Source organism: Amblyraja radiata, chromosome 14, assembly GCF_010909765.2.
Source record: "Amblyraja radiata isolate CabotCenter1 chromosome 14, sAmbRad1.1.pri, whole genome shotgun sequence".
NCBI classification, from domain to species: domain Eukaryota; kingdom Metazoa; phylum Chordata; class Chondrichthyes; order Rajiformes; family Rajidae; genus Amblyraja; species Amblyraja radiata.
This window is the reverse complement of record NC_045969.1, coordinates 12334318-12354295: the sequence shown is the minus strand read 5'-3', so window position 1 is coordinate 12354295 and position 19978 is coordinate 12334318. Positions and strand designations below refer to the sequence as shown.

At 44.8% G+C, this 19978-nt stretch overlaps 1 protein-coding gene across 1 annotated transcript in view; it reads right to left on the bottom strand.

Annotated features, from left to right (window-relative positions):
* Nucleotides 1-19645, bottom strand: part of umodl1 (uromodulin like 1) — a 68188-nt gene extending 48543 nt beyond the window's left edge. Inside the window, exons 1-6 of the mRNA XM_033033495.1 lie at nt 19295-19645; nt 18287-18473; nt 12470-12610; nt 9129-9233; nt 6114-6368; nt 4512-4624 (exon numbers count right to left, since the gene is read on the bottom strand). Of these exons, the coding sequence (XP_032889386.1) occupies nt 4512-4624; nt 6114-6368; nt 9129-9233; nt 12470-12610; nt 18287-18473; nt 19295-19645 (1152 nt within the window). The remainder of the gene's footprint in view (nt 1-4511; nt 4625-6113; nt 6369-9128; nt 9234-12469; nt 12611-18286; nt 18474-19294) is intronic.
* Nucleotides 19646-19978: the final 333 nt, after the last annotated feature.

Sequence of the window (19978 nt, the reverse complement as noted above, 5' to 3'; positions counted from 1 at the left end):
AGCCACAAGGGCCACATCTAACTCCCTCTTAAATATAGCACTCCCTCTTAAATAAAGCCATAGAGAGTTTTGTGCAATTCCAATGTGTTCCCTTTTATAGTTCAGGGGAGGGAATTTTCACAGGACTTTGATCACTACAAGAAATTGAAAATAAATAATTATTTTTTTAGTGTCACCCACATCCCTAAAACAAACCCAAATTATATTTGTCTTTATATATTTATTCGTAAGATGTAGATTTTCATGTCTAATACCTCCCTAAACTGTGTGGACTGTTAAAAGTCATAGGTTTGTAAGTTCATAAGTTATGGGAGCAGAGTTAGGCCATTTGGCCCATCAAGTCTGCTCCGCCAATCAATCATGGCTGATCTATCTCTCCCTTCTAACCCTATTCTCCTGCCTTCTCCCCATAACTCCTTCCATCGAGGGGATTTATCGCAGTCGCTGCCTCAAAAAGGCTGGCAGTATCATCAAAGACCCACATCATCCTGGCCACACACTCATCTCCCTGCTACCTTCAGGTAGAAGGTACAGGAGCCTGAAGACTGCAACAACCAGGTTCAGGAATAGTTACTTCCCCTCAGCCATCAGGCTATTAAACCTGGCTCGGACAAAACTCTGATTATTACCAACCACTTTCTGTTATTTGCACTATCAGTTTATTTATTCGTGTGTGTATATATTTATATCATGGTATATGGACACATTTTTATCTGTTTTGTAGTAAATGCCTACTATTTTCTGTGTGCTTAAGCAAAGCAAAAATTTCATTGTCCTATACAGGGACACATGACAATAAACTCACTTGAACTTGAACTTGAACTAATCAAGAATCTATCAATCTGAGCCTTAAAAATACCCACACAACCACACATTAATGGGTCGAGAGTCACATATAATCAAAAACCCTTTGTTAACTTCACAGGTAAATAACCAATGTCTGAAGAAGGGTTTCGACCCAAAACGTTGCCATTTCCTTCGCTCCATAGATGCTGCCTCAACCCCTGAGTTTCTCCAGCATTTTTGTCTACCTAAATAACCAAATAGAATTGTTTAATAAAAAGAAACAGAGTACATGACAGTATTAATGCTCTCAGCATTATTCGTCCACGACAAAAGGAAAGTATCAGAAGAATTACTTCCAATTCCTGAAGATCGTGGGAAAATTCTGAAAAATAGGAAACATTTTAGTGGGGTTTAACTCAAAAAAACCTAGAACATAGAAAAGTGCAGCACAGGGACACATCCTTTGGCCCACAATGCCAGTGCCGAACATGATGTCATTATAATACTGTACATTCTCATCTGCCTGCACATGATCCATATTCCTCCTCATCCATGTGCCCATCTAAAGACCTCCAAAAACATCAGTATCATTGACCTCTAACTTGAAGTAACCCTTGCTTTCCCTCTCTCTCCATCCCTCCCCATTCCCAGTTCTCCGACCAGTCCGACTGTCTCCGTTTATCTCTGTTTATCTCTGTTATCTCTGTTATCACATTTTATCTCTGTTTGCTTTGTTATTACTAGAGCCAGGATGTTTAGGCGCTAAAAATCTCTGAAATAGGCAGGCAAAAAGGCATAATAAAATTATGAAAAAGGATTTTTTGACAAAAAAGGCATAAAAAGGCATGTATTTCCACCACCAAAACATGGTTAAAATGATAATTATAAAGGTATACTACATTATTACCTGGTTGCACATAACTACTAGCATTTTTTTCAAATTATCTGGTGTTAAACTATGCCGTCTGTCAGATAGACTATGCTTCAGTTGTGAAAAACTTATTTCTACCCCAGCTGAGGTCACTGGTGCATTCCTGAAACAAGCTACAAATTCTACATTCATGTTGATATCTTGTGCATTACAACTACCTTTGAGAAATGTAGCTATGTTTTGTACTTCTTCAAGATCTTTGTTAGCTAAAATCCCCCTCTCACATTTTCCTTGTCTGTCTTCACCTACATCGCCAGGAACTTTAAGTACAAAGTACAGCAAGTGAAGATGTAAACAACTGAGCAATAATTGTGCTATTTGACTTCTCCAATACTTCCAATGTCAAGAAATACTCCTTTGATGGTTGACCTGCCTCCAGTTTACGATAATAATAATAATAATAATAATGCATTTTATTTGCTGGCGCCTTTCTGGACACCCAAGGACACCCAAGGACAATTGGCGGAGTCTGGAGATGTTGCGGAGATGAAAGTATGCAGAGCGTGTGATATTGCTGATGTGGGGGCCAAAGGAAAGTGTACTGTCCAGAATGACGGCGAGACTTTTGACATGGGAGGAGGTGGGTATGGGTGAGCCATCAACTGAAATGGTGAACGGGTGGGTTTTGGAGAGTGTGGACTTTGAGCCAATTAGCATGATTTCTGTTTTATTTCCATTAAGTTTTAGAAGGTTGAGTGACATCCAGTTGCTGATAGCTTGAAGACAGGTGGTGAGGGCAGTTAGGGGAATGGAGGTGTTTGGTTTTGTGGAGAGGTAAAGTTGTGTATCATCGGCGTAACAGTGAAAATTGATTCCAAAATGACGGAGAATATTGCCAAGAGGTTGAATATAGATGATAAAAAGCAGTGGCCCCAGCACCGATCCCTGAGGAACACCATGGGTGACTGTGGCAGTTGTGGATGTGACTTTATTTCCCTGGATGAACTGTTTTCTGACCACATTGGCACCATATCTCCCCTCAGCATTGGTTGTCTCGTCTATTGAGATCCATATTTTGATACATGTAACTTCATCTCTAATTTTCTGCACAACAATGTTGAAGTTGCTGTCAACATAATTTTTCTGTAATGATGACTCGCTTGGTATAGGTTCCTTTGTGTATTTCCCTAAAAAACCTCTGAGAGATTTGTTTTTGCTTTACCACAGTGGAATTCCAGCATCAATGAATGTTTTGCACAGATCAATCGAAAACACAGATTTGTGATTGGAGCCAGCAGTAAATGTTGTGAGGAGACAAGCTTGCGTATTTCCTACCTTCGGCTTCTCTGCCGCCGACTTGTGTTTAACTGTCTGTACATGCTGGGAGATGAAATATGTCTTCTCATGCTTCACTGCTTTATCACATGCTTTGCAAAACTGCACACAGTTGTCTGTAGAGAATATATCACTCCCATACACTCTCACAAAATCGTTCAGGTTTTTACAAGGCGTTGACTTGACTTTAGGCATTTTAATGCTTGCAGGGGTAGATCCTACAGGAGCGGGATGCAGACCTATACAGGCAGGCCAAGTACAAGCTGAGAAGAGGAATCAGAGCTGCCAAGGAAAGGTACTCTGAGAAGTTGAGGAGCAAGTTCTCAGCAAATGACTCTTCTTCAGTGTGGAAGGGCTTGCAAGAAATCACAAGCTACAAGAGGAAAACCCCCCCGCTCCTTGGGCAATCATCAGCTGACCAATGACCTGAGCTGCAGGTTCGATAAACAGAAACCTAACCCTCTATCCCATCCCCAACCAACACTTCACACCTACTCACAGCATGACTCCAGCCTGCAAAGACTGGACCCTTTCCCACGCACCCCTCTCCAATCACCACTTATCACCCACTTGCAGCCGGGTTTCACCTGGTACTGTAAATTTTCTTGTAAGTTACGATAAAATGGCAAAAAAAAAAGCTGATTTAGGAACTCAATCATGAAAAAGGCATTATCTTCCTGAAATCATCAAAAAAGGCATGAAAAGGCACATGGCATTTACGGCAAAATCCTGGCTCTAGTTATTACCTTATCCCAGCTAACAATTATCTATTCTACATTTTCCTTGATCTACATCCCCCTTGTCTTGTTTTCACACCTTACATTTCCTTGTTTATGTATCTCCCCTGACATCAGCCTGAAGAAGAGTCTCGCCCGAAACATCACCCATTCCTTCTCTCTAGAGATGCTGCCTGTCCCGCTGACTTACTCCAGCATTTTGTGTCTATCACCAGCATCTAATCTGCCTCTACCAACATCCCTAGTAGCAAGTTGCAGGTACCTACCACGCTATGTGTAAAAAATTGCCCCGCACATCTCCTTTAAAGTTTGCCCCTCTTACCTTAAAGCTACGTCCCCTACTCTTTGACATTTTCACCCTGGGGAAAAAGGTACTGACTATCTACCCTATCTATGCTTCTCATAATTGTATATGCTTTTATCAGGTCTCCCTACCACCTCCAGCGTTCCAGAGACAACAATCCTAGTTTGTCCAACTTCTCATTTTAGCTAATACCCCCTAATCTAGGCAACATTCTGGTAAGCCTCTTGTGCATCCTCTCCAAAGCCTCTGCATCCATTTTGTAATGGAATATCTAGGTTACAATTCCAATACCACCTAACCGTTTCACTCTCGTACGTACCTCACTAAATACAAAAGGCGCTCAGATTCAATTTCCAAAGTATCATTACCATAGGAAGGTTTTTATCCCCTTCAGACTAGAGTGGTTTACAAATACATTTTCCCTGAGATGAAAGTTGAAATGAACCAGCTCCTTGCTCAATTTGTCGAGCTTTCTCACCTCTTGATGCCAGAGTTGCAGGAATTGCCTAAATTGGCCGCTGCTGGTGTTGCCGAGAGTTTCCGTGAAATTGTAGTTCTGGATCCTCACCCGCCCGTTCAACAAGAGAGCAGCTGCAAAGCATTGAGAAAGTGTACAACCATTCAGTGCAAATACTGGCATTTTCTCATCTATAGTTGAATACAGTTCATCACGACCACCTTGGCACTTGGGTTTTCTGCATTTCATCTTGTCTCGGTCGAGCCTGTTTACCTCAGTTAAGACAGTTGTGAAAAGTTCCAGTTGATGTACTTGGATTAAAAAGTGCCTGATATTAACTGGAGTGTTTAGTGACACCTCTAGTCACCCAATGTGATGCACGGAGTCAGGGGTTATGGGGAGAAAGCAGGAGATGAGGAAGAATTTCTTTAGTCAGAGGGTGGTGAATCTGTGGAATTCAGTGGAGGCCAAGTCAATGGATATTTTTAAGGCAGAGATGGATAGATTCTTGATTAGTACTGGTGTTAGGGGTTATGGGGAGAAGGCAGGAGAATGGGGTTAGGAGGGAGAGATAGATCAGCCATGATTGAATGGCGGAGTAGACTTGATGGGCCGAATGGCCTAATTCTGCTCCTATCACTTCTGACCTTATGACCTTATGAGTTGTTAACCAATGGACCGCATTGTGTCAGTGCGTTAGTTCCGCTCCATCAGCCAATGAGCCACACTGTGTCACCCACCGTTCTACATTACATCAGCCGACGATGTAAGCATGACCATCAAACGGTAACTTTTTTTGTGGTGGGTGTAAGGAACGAGCTGCTGGAGGAGGTAGTTGAGGCAGGTACTGTCGCAATGTTAAGATTAGAAAGTTTTTATTAAGAAGTTAAGAGCATTTAGACAGGCACATGAGGGACATGGACCAATTGCACACAGGTGGGACTGGTGTAGATGAGGCATCTTGGTCAGCATAGGTAAGTTGGGTTGAAGGGCCTGGTTCCATACTGTATGAATATTTAACACTGCTCTGATCATCCATCCGTGGTACCCTCAGTTAATTCAATCAAATCATTTTTTTAAAAAGCATGTATGAAGGCATCCAATGAAGATAAGAACGGTCCACTGCGGATAATCTCCACAATGAAATGGACTGCTTGTTACATTATTAACCATTAACTTTTTAGTTGAAGCATCAGACGACTATTTCATTTAGAGAAACAGGCCCCTTGGCCCACCAAGTCCACACCAACAGGCGATGCCCACACATTAACACTATCCTACACAAACTAGGGACAATTTACAATTATACCAAGCCAATTACCCTACAAACATGTACATCTTTGGAGTTTGGGAGGAAACCGAAGATCTCGGAGAAAACCCAAGCAGGTCATGGGGAGAACGTGCAAACTCCGCCCAGACAACACCCGTAGTCAGGATCGAACTTGGGTCTCCGGCGCTGTAAGGCAGCAACTCTGCCGCTGCGCCATCGTGTCGCCCAAATGACCCCTGGAACTATGCATGAACCAGAGTCAAGAGTCCATCCTTTGCAACTAAGAGAGGTGACAATGGGCATGGTATTGTGACGACTAAGCCTATCAGTGTTCCCTCAGGCAGTGCTTTTACCTGTTTTTACTTTTAGCTCTTTGGTAAAGTAGTTTCCACAAGATTGCCAATGGACTTCCACAGTGTACAGGACTGCGGGCTCCAAACCCATGACTGTCCAGTTCATCTCCTGAGTCTTCATTTCATTCACCATGATATCCCCTTTCAGCACCTGCACTGTGACTGTTTGATCCTTGCTCATATCTCGTGTCCAAGAGACCTGGAAACTGATGCTGGTGACATTGACAATCATCACGTTCGTAACTGGAAGAGGAGCTGTGAAAAAACATGTTGGGTTAGCACAACAAGAAGACATCTCTGTCACCATTCACCTTAAGCATGCATTATAACAGTGCTGATCAGTACAATACTTTGCCCTATCTCAAAACTGCTGAACTATATGAGTAAATAGTACATGGAACAATTATTAAGCACATAAATGTAGAGGGGTTAATCAGGAGCAGTCAACACAAACCTCTATAAACTTTATAAAATTAACAGAAGTATTAACCTTTGTAGGTTTTCATCGCTCCAGCGTTTATGTTTATGTAGTGGAGATAAACACAAAATGCTGGAGTAACTCATTGGGTCAGGCAGCATCTCTGGAGAAAAGGAATAGGTGACATTTTGGGTCAAGATCTTTCTTCAGATATGCCTCGACCTGAAATGTCACCTTTTCCTTTTCTCTAGAGATGCTGCCTGACCCACTGAGTTACTCCAGCATTTTGTGTCTATCCTCGGTGTAAACCAGCATCTGCAGTTCCTTCCTACACTGCTTATGTGGTGACTTTAGTTTAGCAAAATGTCATAAGATTTTTTCCAAGATTATAGCCTAACATGGTTTGGCCAGGTCAACCAAGGAGACATTTAATGACCACAAAGGTAGGTTATATAGATTATAGAAGGGGCGAGATTTTTAGGACAATTTCCTAAAATACACTCTGGGAGCTGGAGCGACAGGCATCTTTGATGATTGTGTAGCAAAGATCAAGGGTGCTTGAACCTCTGTTGGGACAGGAAACATGCTGATAGTATTTGGGTAGCACATTCTTGATGTTGGTTTGGTTGAAGACTCCGGGAAGTCTGAACAAGACCTCGGGGTATTTTGTTTCAAATGTATTGATTGTAGTGTGTAGTTCACCCAGCACCAGCTTTGTATCATATGGGGCAGGACATAAACTGGCATCAGGCCAGCCGAAGTAGTTGGGTCAGTATTTCACCGGTAGTTACTCCAGGTCTGAGAACTAGAAGCTCGCCAGTACTGACACGTCCAGGAAAAGATCCTACTTCTGCAAATCAGTACTGTCAGGAAAGGAATTTACATTGGTGGTAGACAAAAATGCTGGAGGAACTCAGCGGGTGAGGTAGCACCTATGGAGAGAAGGAATAGGTGACGTTTCAGGTCAAGATCCTTCTTCAGATTCAAGAGTAGCATTCTTACTTACAGACAATTGACTACAGTCATTGAATAAATCAGTACCTGTCAGCAATTTTTTGTTTAGTTTAGTTTAGAGGTACAGCGCGGAAACAGGCCATTCTGCCACCGAGTCCACGCCGACCAGCGATCCCCGCACACTAGCACTATCCTACACACTAGGGACAAATTACAATTTTACTAAGCCAATTAGCCTACAAACCTGTACGTCTTTGGAGGGTGGGGGGAAACTGGAGATGCCAGAGAAAACCCATGCAGGTCACGGGGAGAACGTACAAACTCCGTACAGACAGCACCTGTAGTCAGGATCGAACCCGGGTCTCTGGTGCTGTAAGGCTGCAACTCTACCGCTGGGCCACCCAAGAATGCGGAAGTTGTTGTATGAACTGTGCGGAACAGTTCACGGAGGTAATCATGAATCAATAACTGTCAGTAATTTTATAACAGGAACGGGTAGCAAAGGGCCCAGCAAGTAGAGCTCAAGCCTCACAGCTCCAATGGCCCCGGTTCAATCCAGACCTCCGGCACTATCTGTAATGTCTGGATGGAGATTGCAAGTTCTCCCTGTGATCACATAGGTTTCCTTGGTAATTAAAGGATTGGTGTAAAAATGGATGTTTGGTGGTCAGTGTGGACTCAGTGAGCTCAGGAACCTGTATTCATGGCTGTGACTCCATGGGGAATTCAATGAGCCAGACGCCAATAGCAATGGTAGCTGAGAAACGTATTCAGTAACATTTGCTTATAGATCACCAATCTACAAATCAGAAACTACTTCTGATACTACAGGAAAGATAAAGTAGGTTGGTTTTATCAACCAGGGCAGCACGGTGGCGCAGCAGAAAAGTTGCTGTCTTACAGCGCCAGAGACCCGGGTTCGATCCTAACTATGGGTGCTGTCTGTAGGGAGTTTGTACATTCTCCCTGTGATCTGCGTGGCTTTTCTCTGGGTGCTCCGGATTCCTCCCACACTCCAAAGATGTACTGGGTTGTAGACTGATCGGCTTAGTAAAATTGTAAATTTTTCCTGGTGTGTGTAGGATAGTGTTATGCCCCTGTCCCACTTAGGAAACCTGAACGGAAACCTCTGGAGACTTTGCACCCCACCCAAGGTTGCAGGTGGTTGCCGGAGTTTGCAGGTAGTGGAAGCAGGTAGAGAGACTGACAAAAACCTCTGGGAACCTCCGGGAACCGCACGGAAACCTTGGGTGGGCGCAAAGTCTCCAGAGGTTTCCATTCAGGTTTCCTAAGTGGAGTGGGACAGGGGCATTAGTGTGCAGGGATCGCTGGTCAGCACGAAGTCAGTGGGCCGAAGGGCCTGTTTCCATGGTGTATCTCTTATCTAAATGAAACAAAAGCATGTCGGCCAGTTGAACTCTGAGTGACATTCTAGATAAGCGGCAATAGAGAAACAGAATTACTTGATAAAGTGTGGCTTAGTGGGTTATGGTGCAAAATACTGCAAGAAAATCTGGAGCAATGGACTTTCTATGCAGTATACACACCAACCCAGACTTCCAGCAGGCAAAAGAGCCTCAGAATTGAGAACATGCTTTGTTTTAAACATTGGTTGGAAAAGCCTTGGAAACAGAGATACATACAACACAAGGGCGATTCAGTTGATGGGGTGTTGGGTGGTGATCTTTCTGGATCCATGACGCTCGGCACTGGGGCGCTTGACATGGTCTCAATCGCCGTGGCCACTTCTGTAAAATAAACATGGTTTTGCAATAAATTCGATTTTTTTAATTTGTCGGTGAAGTGTGAAAGCAAAGCACCCGACAAATCATTAGAAATTTAGCAGGAACTCCACAACCGAATGGAAAACGTATAGACCAAGGATCCGTTTAACTCAGCTCAGCTCTGCGTCAGTGGCTTGCAACCTCAGAGCATCCAGGACAAGGTTCCAGTGCAAAACAGGGAGAAGTGTTACTTAAGCCAGTGAAGAACTTGCCCAACATCAGAATAATAGGATGTGCCTTTAAAAAGGAGATGAGAAGGCATTTCTTTGGTCAGAGGGTGGTGAATCTGTTATATCCATTGCCACAGACGGCTGTGGAGACCAAGTTAGTGGATATTTTTAAGGCGCAGATTGATGGATTCCTGTTTAGTAAGGGGGTCAGGGGACATGGCGCGAAGGCAGGAGAATGGGGTTGCGAGAGAAAGATAGATCAGCCATGATTGAATGGTGGAGTAGACTTGATGAGCTGAATGGCCTGATCCTGCTCCTAAACCTTACGAACATGAACTTTCAAACATACTTCCTTTCCTCCAATAAAGCCCACTTGATCCCATTGACAATGCTTCACTCATTCTTGCTGCCACTTCCATTCATCTGCTGCTGCTGAATCAATGGCTTGGCACAATCTGAAGAAGGGTCCTGTCCCAAAAACATCACCTATCCATGTCCTTCAAGGATGCTGCCTGAGCAGCTGAGTTACTCCAACACTTTGTGTCTTGTCTTGCTTTGTTACCTCAATGTTTTCTCAGCTCACCAACCATTTCTAACTTCCATGAATCTGAAATAGATTAAAACCCACTTCCTAAAGTGCACTAAGAACATCCAGCAACCAATTAATTTTATAATTCCCATTCTGCTTATCAATTGCCACCCCACCCCAACTCCCTAATCAAACAATAAACTCTCACCACTCTAAACTCCTCCAGCCTTACATCTCCCTCTGAGATCTCAACACTTCTCCATTCTGGTATAATTTCATTCCTGATTGCAAAACCCAGTCAGCGTCAATGGTGCCAAAGTAGAGAAGGTCGAGAACTTCAAGTTTCTAGTTGCAAATATCATCAACGATTTGACTTGGTCCAACCACGTTAAAGCTACTCCAAAAATGCCTCCAATGATTTTCACCAACATCCATAGATGCAACATAGGCTCTGCCCAAGACTGTAAGAAATTGCAGTTGTGGATGGAGCCAAGTCCATCACACAAAATAACCTCCCCACCATTGACTTCATCTACAAGTAATGCTGCTTCAATTAGAGCAATCAAGGGCATTTTCACCATCATTCAAGGGTCATTTCCTCTTCACCCTTTGGGCATAAGATACAAAAGCTTGAAAGCATGCACCACCAGATTCAGGACAGCTTCCTCCCCACATTAATCAGACTACAGAATGGTCCACCCATAAACTAGGGTGTATTCCCAATCTGCCAACCTATCTCATTGTGGTCCTTGCACTTTTTAATTCTGTACTTTCTCTGTAACTGTAGTACTATAATGCTGTAACACTATATTCTGCAACCTGGTATTTTTTGCATTGCACTGCCTATTGTATTTGCACATGGCTTGATAGTACTCATGTATAAAATGCTTTGATTGGATAGCACGCAAACAATGTTTTCCACTGCATATCGGTACACAAGACCAATATCAATATGTAGCTTCCAAGGATAAGACCCAATATTTTCATCTTGCAGATTCTCTACCATTCAGACCCTAATGCAGGATATATGTCCATTAACTTTATATTTGATAGCAAGCCTCAAGTTTGCTATTTGATTTCATTTCTCTATCTTCTGCCATCCATGGAGCCTCAAATCCTTTTCTTAAATTATAGTAAAGGATCCTTTATAATGTATCTGGATAATCAGCATGTAAGACTCTTCACCACAGAAACATACAGTGCACTATGTTGACATCAATGGCATTGCCGCCACCAAATTACCAATATCAACATTGACCAGACGTATAATTGGACCGGCCACAAGAGATTATGTCTACAATGCCAGATTGGAAGTTGGGTTTCCAGGGATGAGCAACTCATCTCTAGGCTGGCCCAAGCGTTTCCACCATCATCAAGGGGAAACTCCAACAATGGATTTGAACAGCTCCACCACCACTCAAGAAGCTCAAAGCCATCTTTGATGGAAGCGCAAAAATGCCTCCTGACTTCATCAGTATTAAATTGCTAAAGCATGTACCATCCACAAAACTCACGGTGGCGCAACGGTAGACTTGCAGTTTTACAGCGGCAGAGACCCGGGTGCAATTCTGACAATTGACGATGTCTGTACGGAGTTTGCATGTTCTCCCTGTGACCTGCGTGGGATTTCCCCGGGTGCTCCGTTTCCTCCCACACTCCAATGACGTGCAGGTTTGTTAATTGGCTTCGGTAAAGATTGTAAATTGTTCCTAGTGTTTAGGGTAGTGTTAATGTGCGGAGATCGCTGGTCGGTGAGCCTGTTTCCGTGCCGTATCTTTGAACAAAACTAACCAATTAAGCTTTAGCATAGAATAAGACCATTCAGACCATCATGATTATCCACTGCAATCATTCAGGTTTCTTCAGCACACCTTCAAACCCACGGTTTGTACCGTCTGGGAGAACATGAGGTGAAGGTGTATGAAAATAGCACTAGCTCCTCTATATTTAAAAGTAGACTGACTTTTAAATATATTCCCATTCCTTCAATGTCAGTGTGGCAGAGTGGTGTGCCTTCACCTCACAGATTGTAGCGGTTCACAAAGGCAGCCTGTCATCCCCTTTTTAGTTTAGTTTAGTATAGAAATACAGCGTGGAAACAGACCTACGCACCAGGGTACTATCCTATGCACCAGGGAACAATTTACAGAAGCCAATTAGCCTACAAACCTGCACGTATTTGGAGTGTGGGAGGGAAACCGGAGCACCGGGAGAAAACGCATGCGGTCACAGGGAGAACAGACAGACATACATACAGACAGCACCCATAAGCAGGATTGAACCTGGGTCTCTGGTGCTGTTAGGCGGCAACTCTACCACTGTGCCACCATGCCTCCATTCTCCAGTCAGTAAGGGATGTGCAGTAAACACTCACATTGCCGGTTTGCCAACTCATAACTCAAAAAAATAAAAATTATATCCCCAGCACACACAATCCGTCCTTGGTTAGACACAAATGAAGAACATTTTCACTCCAGAATTATCCGGGGGGTTACCATTACCTCGACAGTCTCTGCCTCGTCTAGAAGGATCTTTGTCGGTGAAGCCATTCTGACATTTGCACATGTGAGACCCGTCCGTGTTGGAGCAGGTCGCTCTCAGCGAACAGGAGTTTAGCTCCTCATGCTCACACTCATTGATGTCTGCAGAGGGGTTACATCAAACCAATGCAAGAAATTACTGCATGGAAGACCAACATTTAAGAGAGATAGTTTAATGTCATAATTACAACTGAGTATGTGCAGGAAGCAACTTCAGATGCTGGTTTAAATCGAAGATAGACACAAAGAGCTGGAGTAATTTAGCGGGACAGAAGAATAGAATAGAATGCAATTTATTGTCATTCAAACCTAGGTTTGAACGAAATATCATTTCTACAGTTTTTTTTTTTACATTACAAAACAATCCAAGACCCACACTTAACACAGTTTACATAAACATCCATCACAGTGAGTCTCCAACATCTCCTCACTGTGATGGAAGGCAAAGTCTTTATCTCTTCCCTTTGTTCCTTCTCCCGTGGTCCAGCAGTCCAACTGCAGTGTCGAGGTGAACTGGGGCTCCGATGTTAAAGCCCCCGGCGGGCGATGGTAAGTCCTGAGGCTGTTTAAGCCACGCCGGGCGATGTTAGGCCCCGGCTCCATGTCCTTAAACCCGCGATTCCAGCGGGAGAAGTCGCCGTTGCGGAGCGTGGAAAAGCGGTCTCCCACCAGAGACTTGGAGCTCCCGATGTTCCCGTCCACCGGGTCTGCGGCCGGTGCCTCCGAACTCCCAAAGTCGGGTCGCAGCCGCACGCCACCACAGCTCTTCCCGCTCCGAAGTTGGCCAGCTCCGCGATGTCAGTTCCGCAGGCTCTGCAACTGGAGCCCTCAGGTTAGCCCCGGCCGGAGGTCGCCGCCGGCTCCACGATGTTAGGCCCAACGACATCCGAGACCCGACAGGGAATAGTCGGGTCCCCGCACAGGGAAGAGATTTAAAACGGTTTCCCCCACAGCCCCCCCACCACCCCCCACATATACACAGCTAAAAAATAAATAAAAACTAACTCAAGACATACATTTAACAAGACAAAAATAAAAAAAGACAGACGACTGTAGTCGAACCGCTGCCGTTAGGTGCCGCCGCTAACACGACAACATTAGTTGGCAGCATATCTGGAGAGAAGGAATGGGTGATGTTTTGGGTTGAGACCCTTCTTCAGATTATTCCAACTGGAATACTTATTCCATTGTGAAAACCTAACCATGGAGATGTCTACTGTAATAGACCAAGATTTCCTCTGCCAGTCAGCTTGCTCATTCAGGGGCATTGATTGCTTGCAGGCAGCAGTGGCACAAAAAGAGTTGCTGCCTTACAGCGCCAGAGACTTGAATTCGATCCTGACTCCAACGACAGGATCAAACCTTTGTCCCGGAAGCTGTGAAGATATAAGATTCTTCAGCTGCTAACTGGCCTTTATAACAACCATTCAGATGAATCTGGACCGCAGGTGGAAGAATAATAATAAATTTATTTATGGGCGTCTCAAGGACACCTTACAAAAATTGAGCATGTAGAGGAAAAACATGTAAGGGGAATGAAATAAATAGTAGAGACATGACTAGTACAGAAAGTAAAGACAGAATTCAATACAAAACACAGTATGAGGCAATTAATGCACAGATGAAAAGGGACGGGGACGTGGGGCTAAGGATAGGCAGAGGTGAAGAGATGGGTCTTGAGGCGGGACTGGAAGATGGTGAGGGACACGGAATTGCGGATCAGTTGGGGGAGGGAGTTCCAGAGCCTGGGAGCTGCCCTGGAGAAGGCTCTGTCCCCAAAACTGCGGAGGTTGGACTTGTGGATGGAGAGGAGACCGGCTGATGTGGATCTGAGGGACCGTGAGGGTTGGTAGGGGGAGAGGAGGTCAGTGAGATATGGGGGGGCCAGATGGTGGAGGGCTTTGTAGGTGAGGACCAGGATTTTGTAGGTGATCCGGTGGGAGATGGGAAGCCAGTGAAGTTTTTTGAGGACTGGAGTGATGTGATGCCAGGATTTGGTGTGGGTGATGAGTCGGGCGGCTGCGTTCTGGACCAGTTGGAGTCGGTTGATGTAGGTGGAGCTGATGCCAAGGAGAAGTGAGTTGCAATAGTCCAGTCGGGAGGAGATGAAGGCATGGATGAGTCTTTCAGCAGCAGGCGGTGTGAGAGAGGGTCTGAGTTTGGCGATGTTGCGGAGATGAAAGAAGGAGGTTTTAATGACATGGCGGATGTGAGGCTCAAGGGAGAGGGTGGAATCAAAGATCACGCCAAGGTTGCGGGCCTGGGGAATGGGGAGACAGTGGTGCCGTCGATGGTGAGAGTGGGGTTATTGATTTTGCTGAGTGTGGCTTTGAAGACTATGAGGAGGAATTCTGTCTTATCGCTGTTGAGTTTGAGGAAATTTTATTGCATCCAGGTTTTTATAGCTGACAAACAGGAGTTGATATGGGAGAGGGGGGGGGGGTTGTGGGGGGATTTGGTGCCAAGGTGAATCTGGGTGTCATCAGCGTAACAGTGGAAGTCCAGATTGAAGTGGCGGAGTATCTGACCAAGGGGGAGGATGTAGATGATGAAGAGGAGGGGGCCGAGTACGGAGCCTTGGGGAACGCCTTGAGTGACTGCGGCTGTAGCAGAGGTGTGGTTGTGGAGGGAGATGAAGTGGGATCTGTTGGAAAGGTAGGAACGGAGCCAGCTGAGTGCAGAGCCTTCAATGCCGAGGTCTTTGAGTCTGGTGAGCAGGATGTTATGGTTCACTGTATCGAAGGCTGCGCTCAGGTCGAGGAGGATGAGGATGTTGAGGGAACCAGTGTCAGCAGAGGTGAGGAGGTCGTTGAGGACTTTGAGGGGAGCAGTTTCTGTGCTATGGAGGGGGCGAAAGCCAGATTGGAGGGGTTCAAGTAGGTTATACGCAAGGAGGTGGGAATGAAGTTGCGACGCAACGATACGCTCCAGGGTTTTTGAAAGAAAGGGGAGGTTTGAGGTTGGGCGGTAGTTAATGAGAGAGGAGGGATCAAGACCAGGTTTCTTTAAGATTGGTGTAACGGCAGCAGTTTTGAAAGCGGAGGGGACAATTCCTTGGGACAATGAGGAGTTGAAGAGATTAGTGAGGTAGGGGCAGAGAACGGGGAGGCAGGACTTCAACAGGGGAGTGGGGAGAGGGTCGAGGGAGCAGGTAGTGGGTTTGGAAGAGCTGATGAGTTTGGAGATTTCAATAGGGGTGACCAGGTCAAACTGGGAGAGGAAGCAGTGTGGAGGAGGGGTAAGGAGGTCAGTGGAGGTGTTGAAAGGAGGGGCCTTGGTAGGTGGTGGAGTAGATGCTGGGGAGTCGGGTACAGGGGATAAAGATTGATAGATGGTGCTGATTTTATCAGCGAAAAAGTGGAGGAATGAGTTGCAGAGATCCGGAGTAGAGGTAGGGAGAGTGTTGGCTCGAGGCTTGAGGAGGTTGGCCACTGTGGAGAAGAGGGTTCTGTGGTTTAGGCAGGGATCGGTGAATATGGAGGAGAGGTAGGCAGATTTTGCAGCAATAAGAGCATCTTTGTAGTCAGTGAGGTGGAGTTTGTAAGCTTCAAGGTGGACTGTGAGAGATGATTTCTTTATAAGTCGTTCGAGTTGGCGACCAGTCTGTTTCAGTTTACGAAGTGCAGGTGTGTACCAGGGTGAAGATGTGTTGAAAGTTACGGTTCTTGTTTTGAGGGGGGCCAGAGTGTTGAGGGAGGTAGACAAGGTGGAGTTGAGATGGTTTGTGAGATCATCAGGTGAGATGGGGGTTGAGTCCAGGGGGAGAGTGGTGGAGAGCAGGTCAGAGAGATGTTGGGGATCAATGGATTTTAGATTACGGAAGGTGATTTCTCGGAGGAAGCGGGGGCGAGGTGTCGGAGAAAGGATGGTGAACCGTATAAGCTTATGATCAGAGAGGGGGAAGAGGCAAGGATGGAGGTCGAGTACCGGTTGATTTGTGGAGCAGACCAGGTCAAGGATGTGACCTTTGTCATGGGTGGGAAAGGTGACGTGCTGAGTGAGAGAGAAGTTGTCCAGTAAAAAGGCGAATTCAGATGCAAGCTTGCAGGTGGGGGAGTCCATGTGAATATTTAAGTCACCAAGTAGCAGCAGATGTGAGGAGAGCGATGAGGCAAGTGTGAGGAGTTCAGTGAAGTCAGATAGGAAGGAGGGGTTTGGTTTAGGTGGCCGGTAAATGAGGATGACTGTCATGGAGGAAAGGGCTTTGAAGGCGAGGAATTCAAATGATGCTACTGGGGGGAAGGTGAGTTCAGTGATACGAAAATTCTGGTTAAAAATAACAGCAAGGCCACCTCCATGGCGGGAGGGGCGGGGCTTGGAAATGTAATTAAATCCAGGTGGGGATGTTTGATTGAGGGAGGAGAAGACATTGGGTTGTTGCCAGGTCTCAGTGAGCAGAAGGAAGTCCAAAGAATCACCCCAGAACCTAATCAATTAACTTTCAATGGCTGTGGAGAGGGCGGAGTGGGCACCTTCCTTCCAATAATTTTACGATAAGGGGTTGGCCCTTTAACACAGGGAGGTGGAAACTTTTTTACTCATTGAGATCTGAATCTTAAAAAATCCCCTACCTGGAGGACTGTGGCTGATCAGTCATCCAAGGTTGAGATTTATAAATATTTAAGAATTTGGGGATTTATGGAGACTTGGGACTGAAGTGAATAAGGTAGATCTGACTTAAATTAATGATCTTACACAGATCACTTAAGAAGTAAGGCTTACTTCTGGCAACATTCCTTATGCAATCACGGAATGAGAACCTAGCCAATTGTGGCCTCCCTGAAGTGCTACCCAACCCTTCCTCCAATTTGAATCAACCACATGGTTTCAAATGGGGTCTCTGGGTTGTCTCTTGCATGTGTGACTTCATGGACAAAAAGGCTGGGTCATAGAGTGATACAGTGTGGCAACAGGCCCTTTGGCCCAACTTGCCCAGACGGGCCAACATGTCCCAGCTACACTAGTTCCACCTGCCCGTGCTTGGTCCATGTCCCTCCAAACTTGTCCTATCCATGTACCTGTCTAACTGCTACTTAAATGTTGGGATAGTCCCTGCCTCAATTACCTCCTCTGGCAGCTTGTTCCATACACCCACCACCCTTTGTGTGAAAAACATTACCCCTCAGATTCTGATTAAATCTTTTCCCCTTCACCTTGAATCTATGTCCTCTGGTCCTCGATTCCCCGACTGGGCAAGAGATTCTGTGCATCTACCCAATCTATTCCTCTCATGATTTTATGCAAGCATGGGGTCAAGGAAAGAGCGTTCACGTCGCGGCCCTGTTTCCACCAATCTTTCCACCACCACGCACAAGAAGCACAAGAAGCGCAAGACAGACACCATTGTGCAGAGGCCGATAAGTGTGTTCAGCTCCGGCTGAACAACTTCTAATTTTGTGTGTGGACTCGATAAGAAGATACAATCTTGAGAGGAATAGATGGGCTTGTGTATTTTTTTAATAGAACAGTACAGCATCAGAACAGGCCCTTTGATCCACAATGTCTGTGCCAAACATTATGCCAAGACCAACTCTTATCTGCTTGCACATAAATCATCCATATGGAAGATTGCCTTTTCCTACTGAATGCATCCCCAAGATGGAGGGGGGAAAAATAGCAGAAAACAAATTGAGACATTTTAATTTGCTCTTAAACACGAAAATAACCTAATTTTATACCTTCGCTAGGTCCGTCCATTAGAACTGAAATCTGTTATAAACAGGTTCATTAAAACAAGGGTTTACTTTGTATATGAATGTGAAATATGCTGAAATTTACCTTTGGTTTCCAAGTGACAAATTTCATCAATGTTTATCAAAACCTTCTGGAGCTCAGTAGATATAGTCCCCAGTGTCGTTGGTGGTCTTGTGCCAAGCAAAAGCTTTGAAACAGTTTTGTTCTCTCCATCTCGTTGGGTATGGAGGTGATAGATGGAGCAGTTCAATGAATGCAGAGCTCCGATCACCTGTAATGAATGGCAGATGTGTCAGCAACAAGCCACAAACTAGAACAGCTGCATTGTGACCACTTTGCAGTCAATGTACGCACTATCTCTGTCATCTTGAATGAAAAATTATTAATTCAGGCAATGCATCACATGGATTGAATGGTGCCTTTAGCATTCAAACCCACACATGTAAGATAATTACTTACAGGCCTTATGGGCTGATCTACATATGGATTTGGAAGGAAGTAGTAGAGAATTTGCAACACTTTCCACATAGATAAGGTAGAGAGAAAGCTGGTGAAATGTGGTGGGGTGCGGAAAATCTGGGCAAGTGATAATAACACGAGAAACTGCAGATGCTGGGATCTTGAGCAAAACAAAATGCTGCAGCAACTCAATCTGAAAACGGGTCCTGATCTGAAATGTGGCCTGTCGTCAATAGCATGAAATATGTGTTTTTTCTGTCCAAATGGTCCAGTGCAGAATGGAGAGTCAGCAAGATTGTATCTACTGTCGATCTATTATGGTGGTATTGTCATGGCTCATTAAGGCAGGGGTTGATATTCATCATAAACAATCCCTCAAGGCCTTTCATCACCACGGACATTAGTGCCACCTGTCGGTATTTATTCAGACATGTCACCTTACTATCCATGGGCACCAGGGTCCTTTTAAGCAGGTGAGAATCCTGGATCTTAGTGCTGAGAGATTGACGAGGTCCACAAAATTCCTGCTTGTTTGTCCACGCATGTTTTAAGAACAACGGCTCATGCACTATTGAGGATGGACACTTTCTGAGGGTTCATCTTGGAAGGTGCATTGATGTTTCACTTTCAAACTGATCGAGCTGGTCCAGGAGTGATGCCACACTGATGCACTAGCTGCGACTTGGAAGTGATGTGAACTTGGACTTGGAACTTGGTGTGAAAACGCTGCCACAACTGCTGAACATCCTTCTCATCCTCCAGTTTGGAATGAAAGTGCTTCTTTGCTTTTCTGATAACCTTATTAAGGTCATACCTGGACCTCCTATTTGATCCTGTATTGCCTGACCTGAATGTCTGGAATCTGGTCCTTAGTAGATGTTGAACCTTCTGGTTCACCCAAGGCTTCTGGTTAGGGAACACAAGGATGGTCTTGGTGGAAATGCATTTCTCCGCATATTTCCTTATGAAGTTGGTAACAACCATAGTGTTCCCGTTCAGGTCCACTGCCGAGACCTTGATTTGGAGTTTTTTCACATATTACCTATTTTTACCTATTTTAATTATTTCTTAGTGTTCTCATGACTTTTAGTTTCTTTGAATTTATTTAATTTTCAAATGTCATACTGATACATAATTTATAATTCCAGCAATCTTAATAGTTTTTAAATTTCTATAAAAAATGAAAAAATAGCTTCACAGGTCTTGATGGGGTATTCTTGGGACAGGTGTGTATTGGTACTCCACTTAAGGCCTAGTTGTTGATAAAGCCTCACTACCTCTCACAGGGCACTCCCTGATGATGTCATTGAGCAGGGA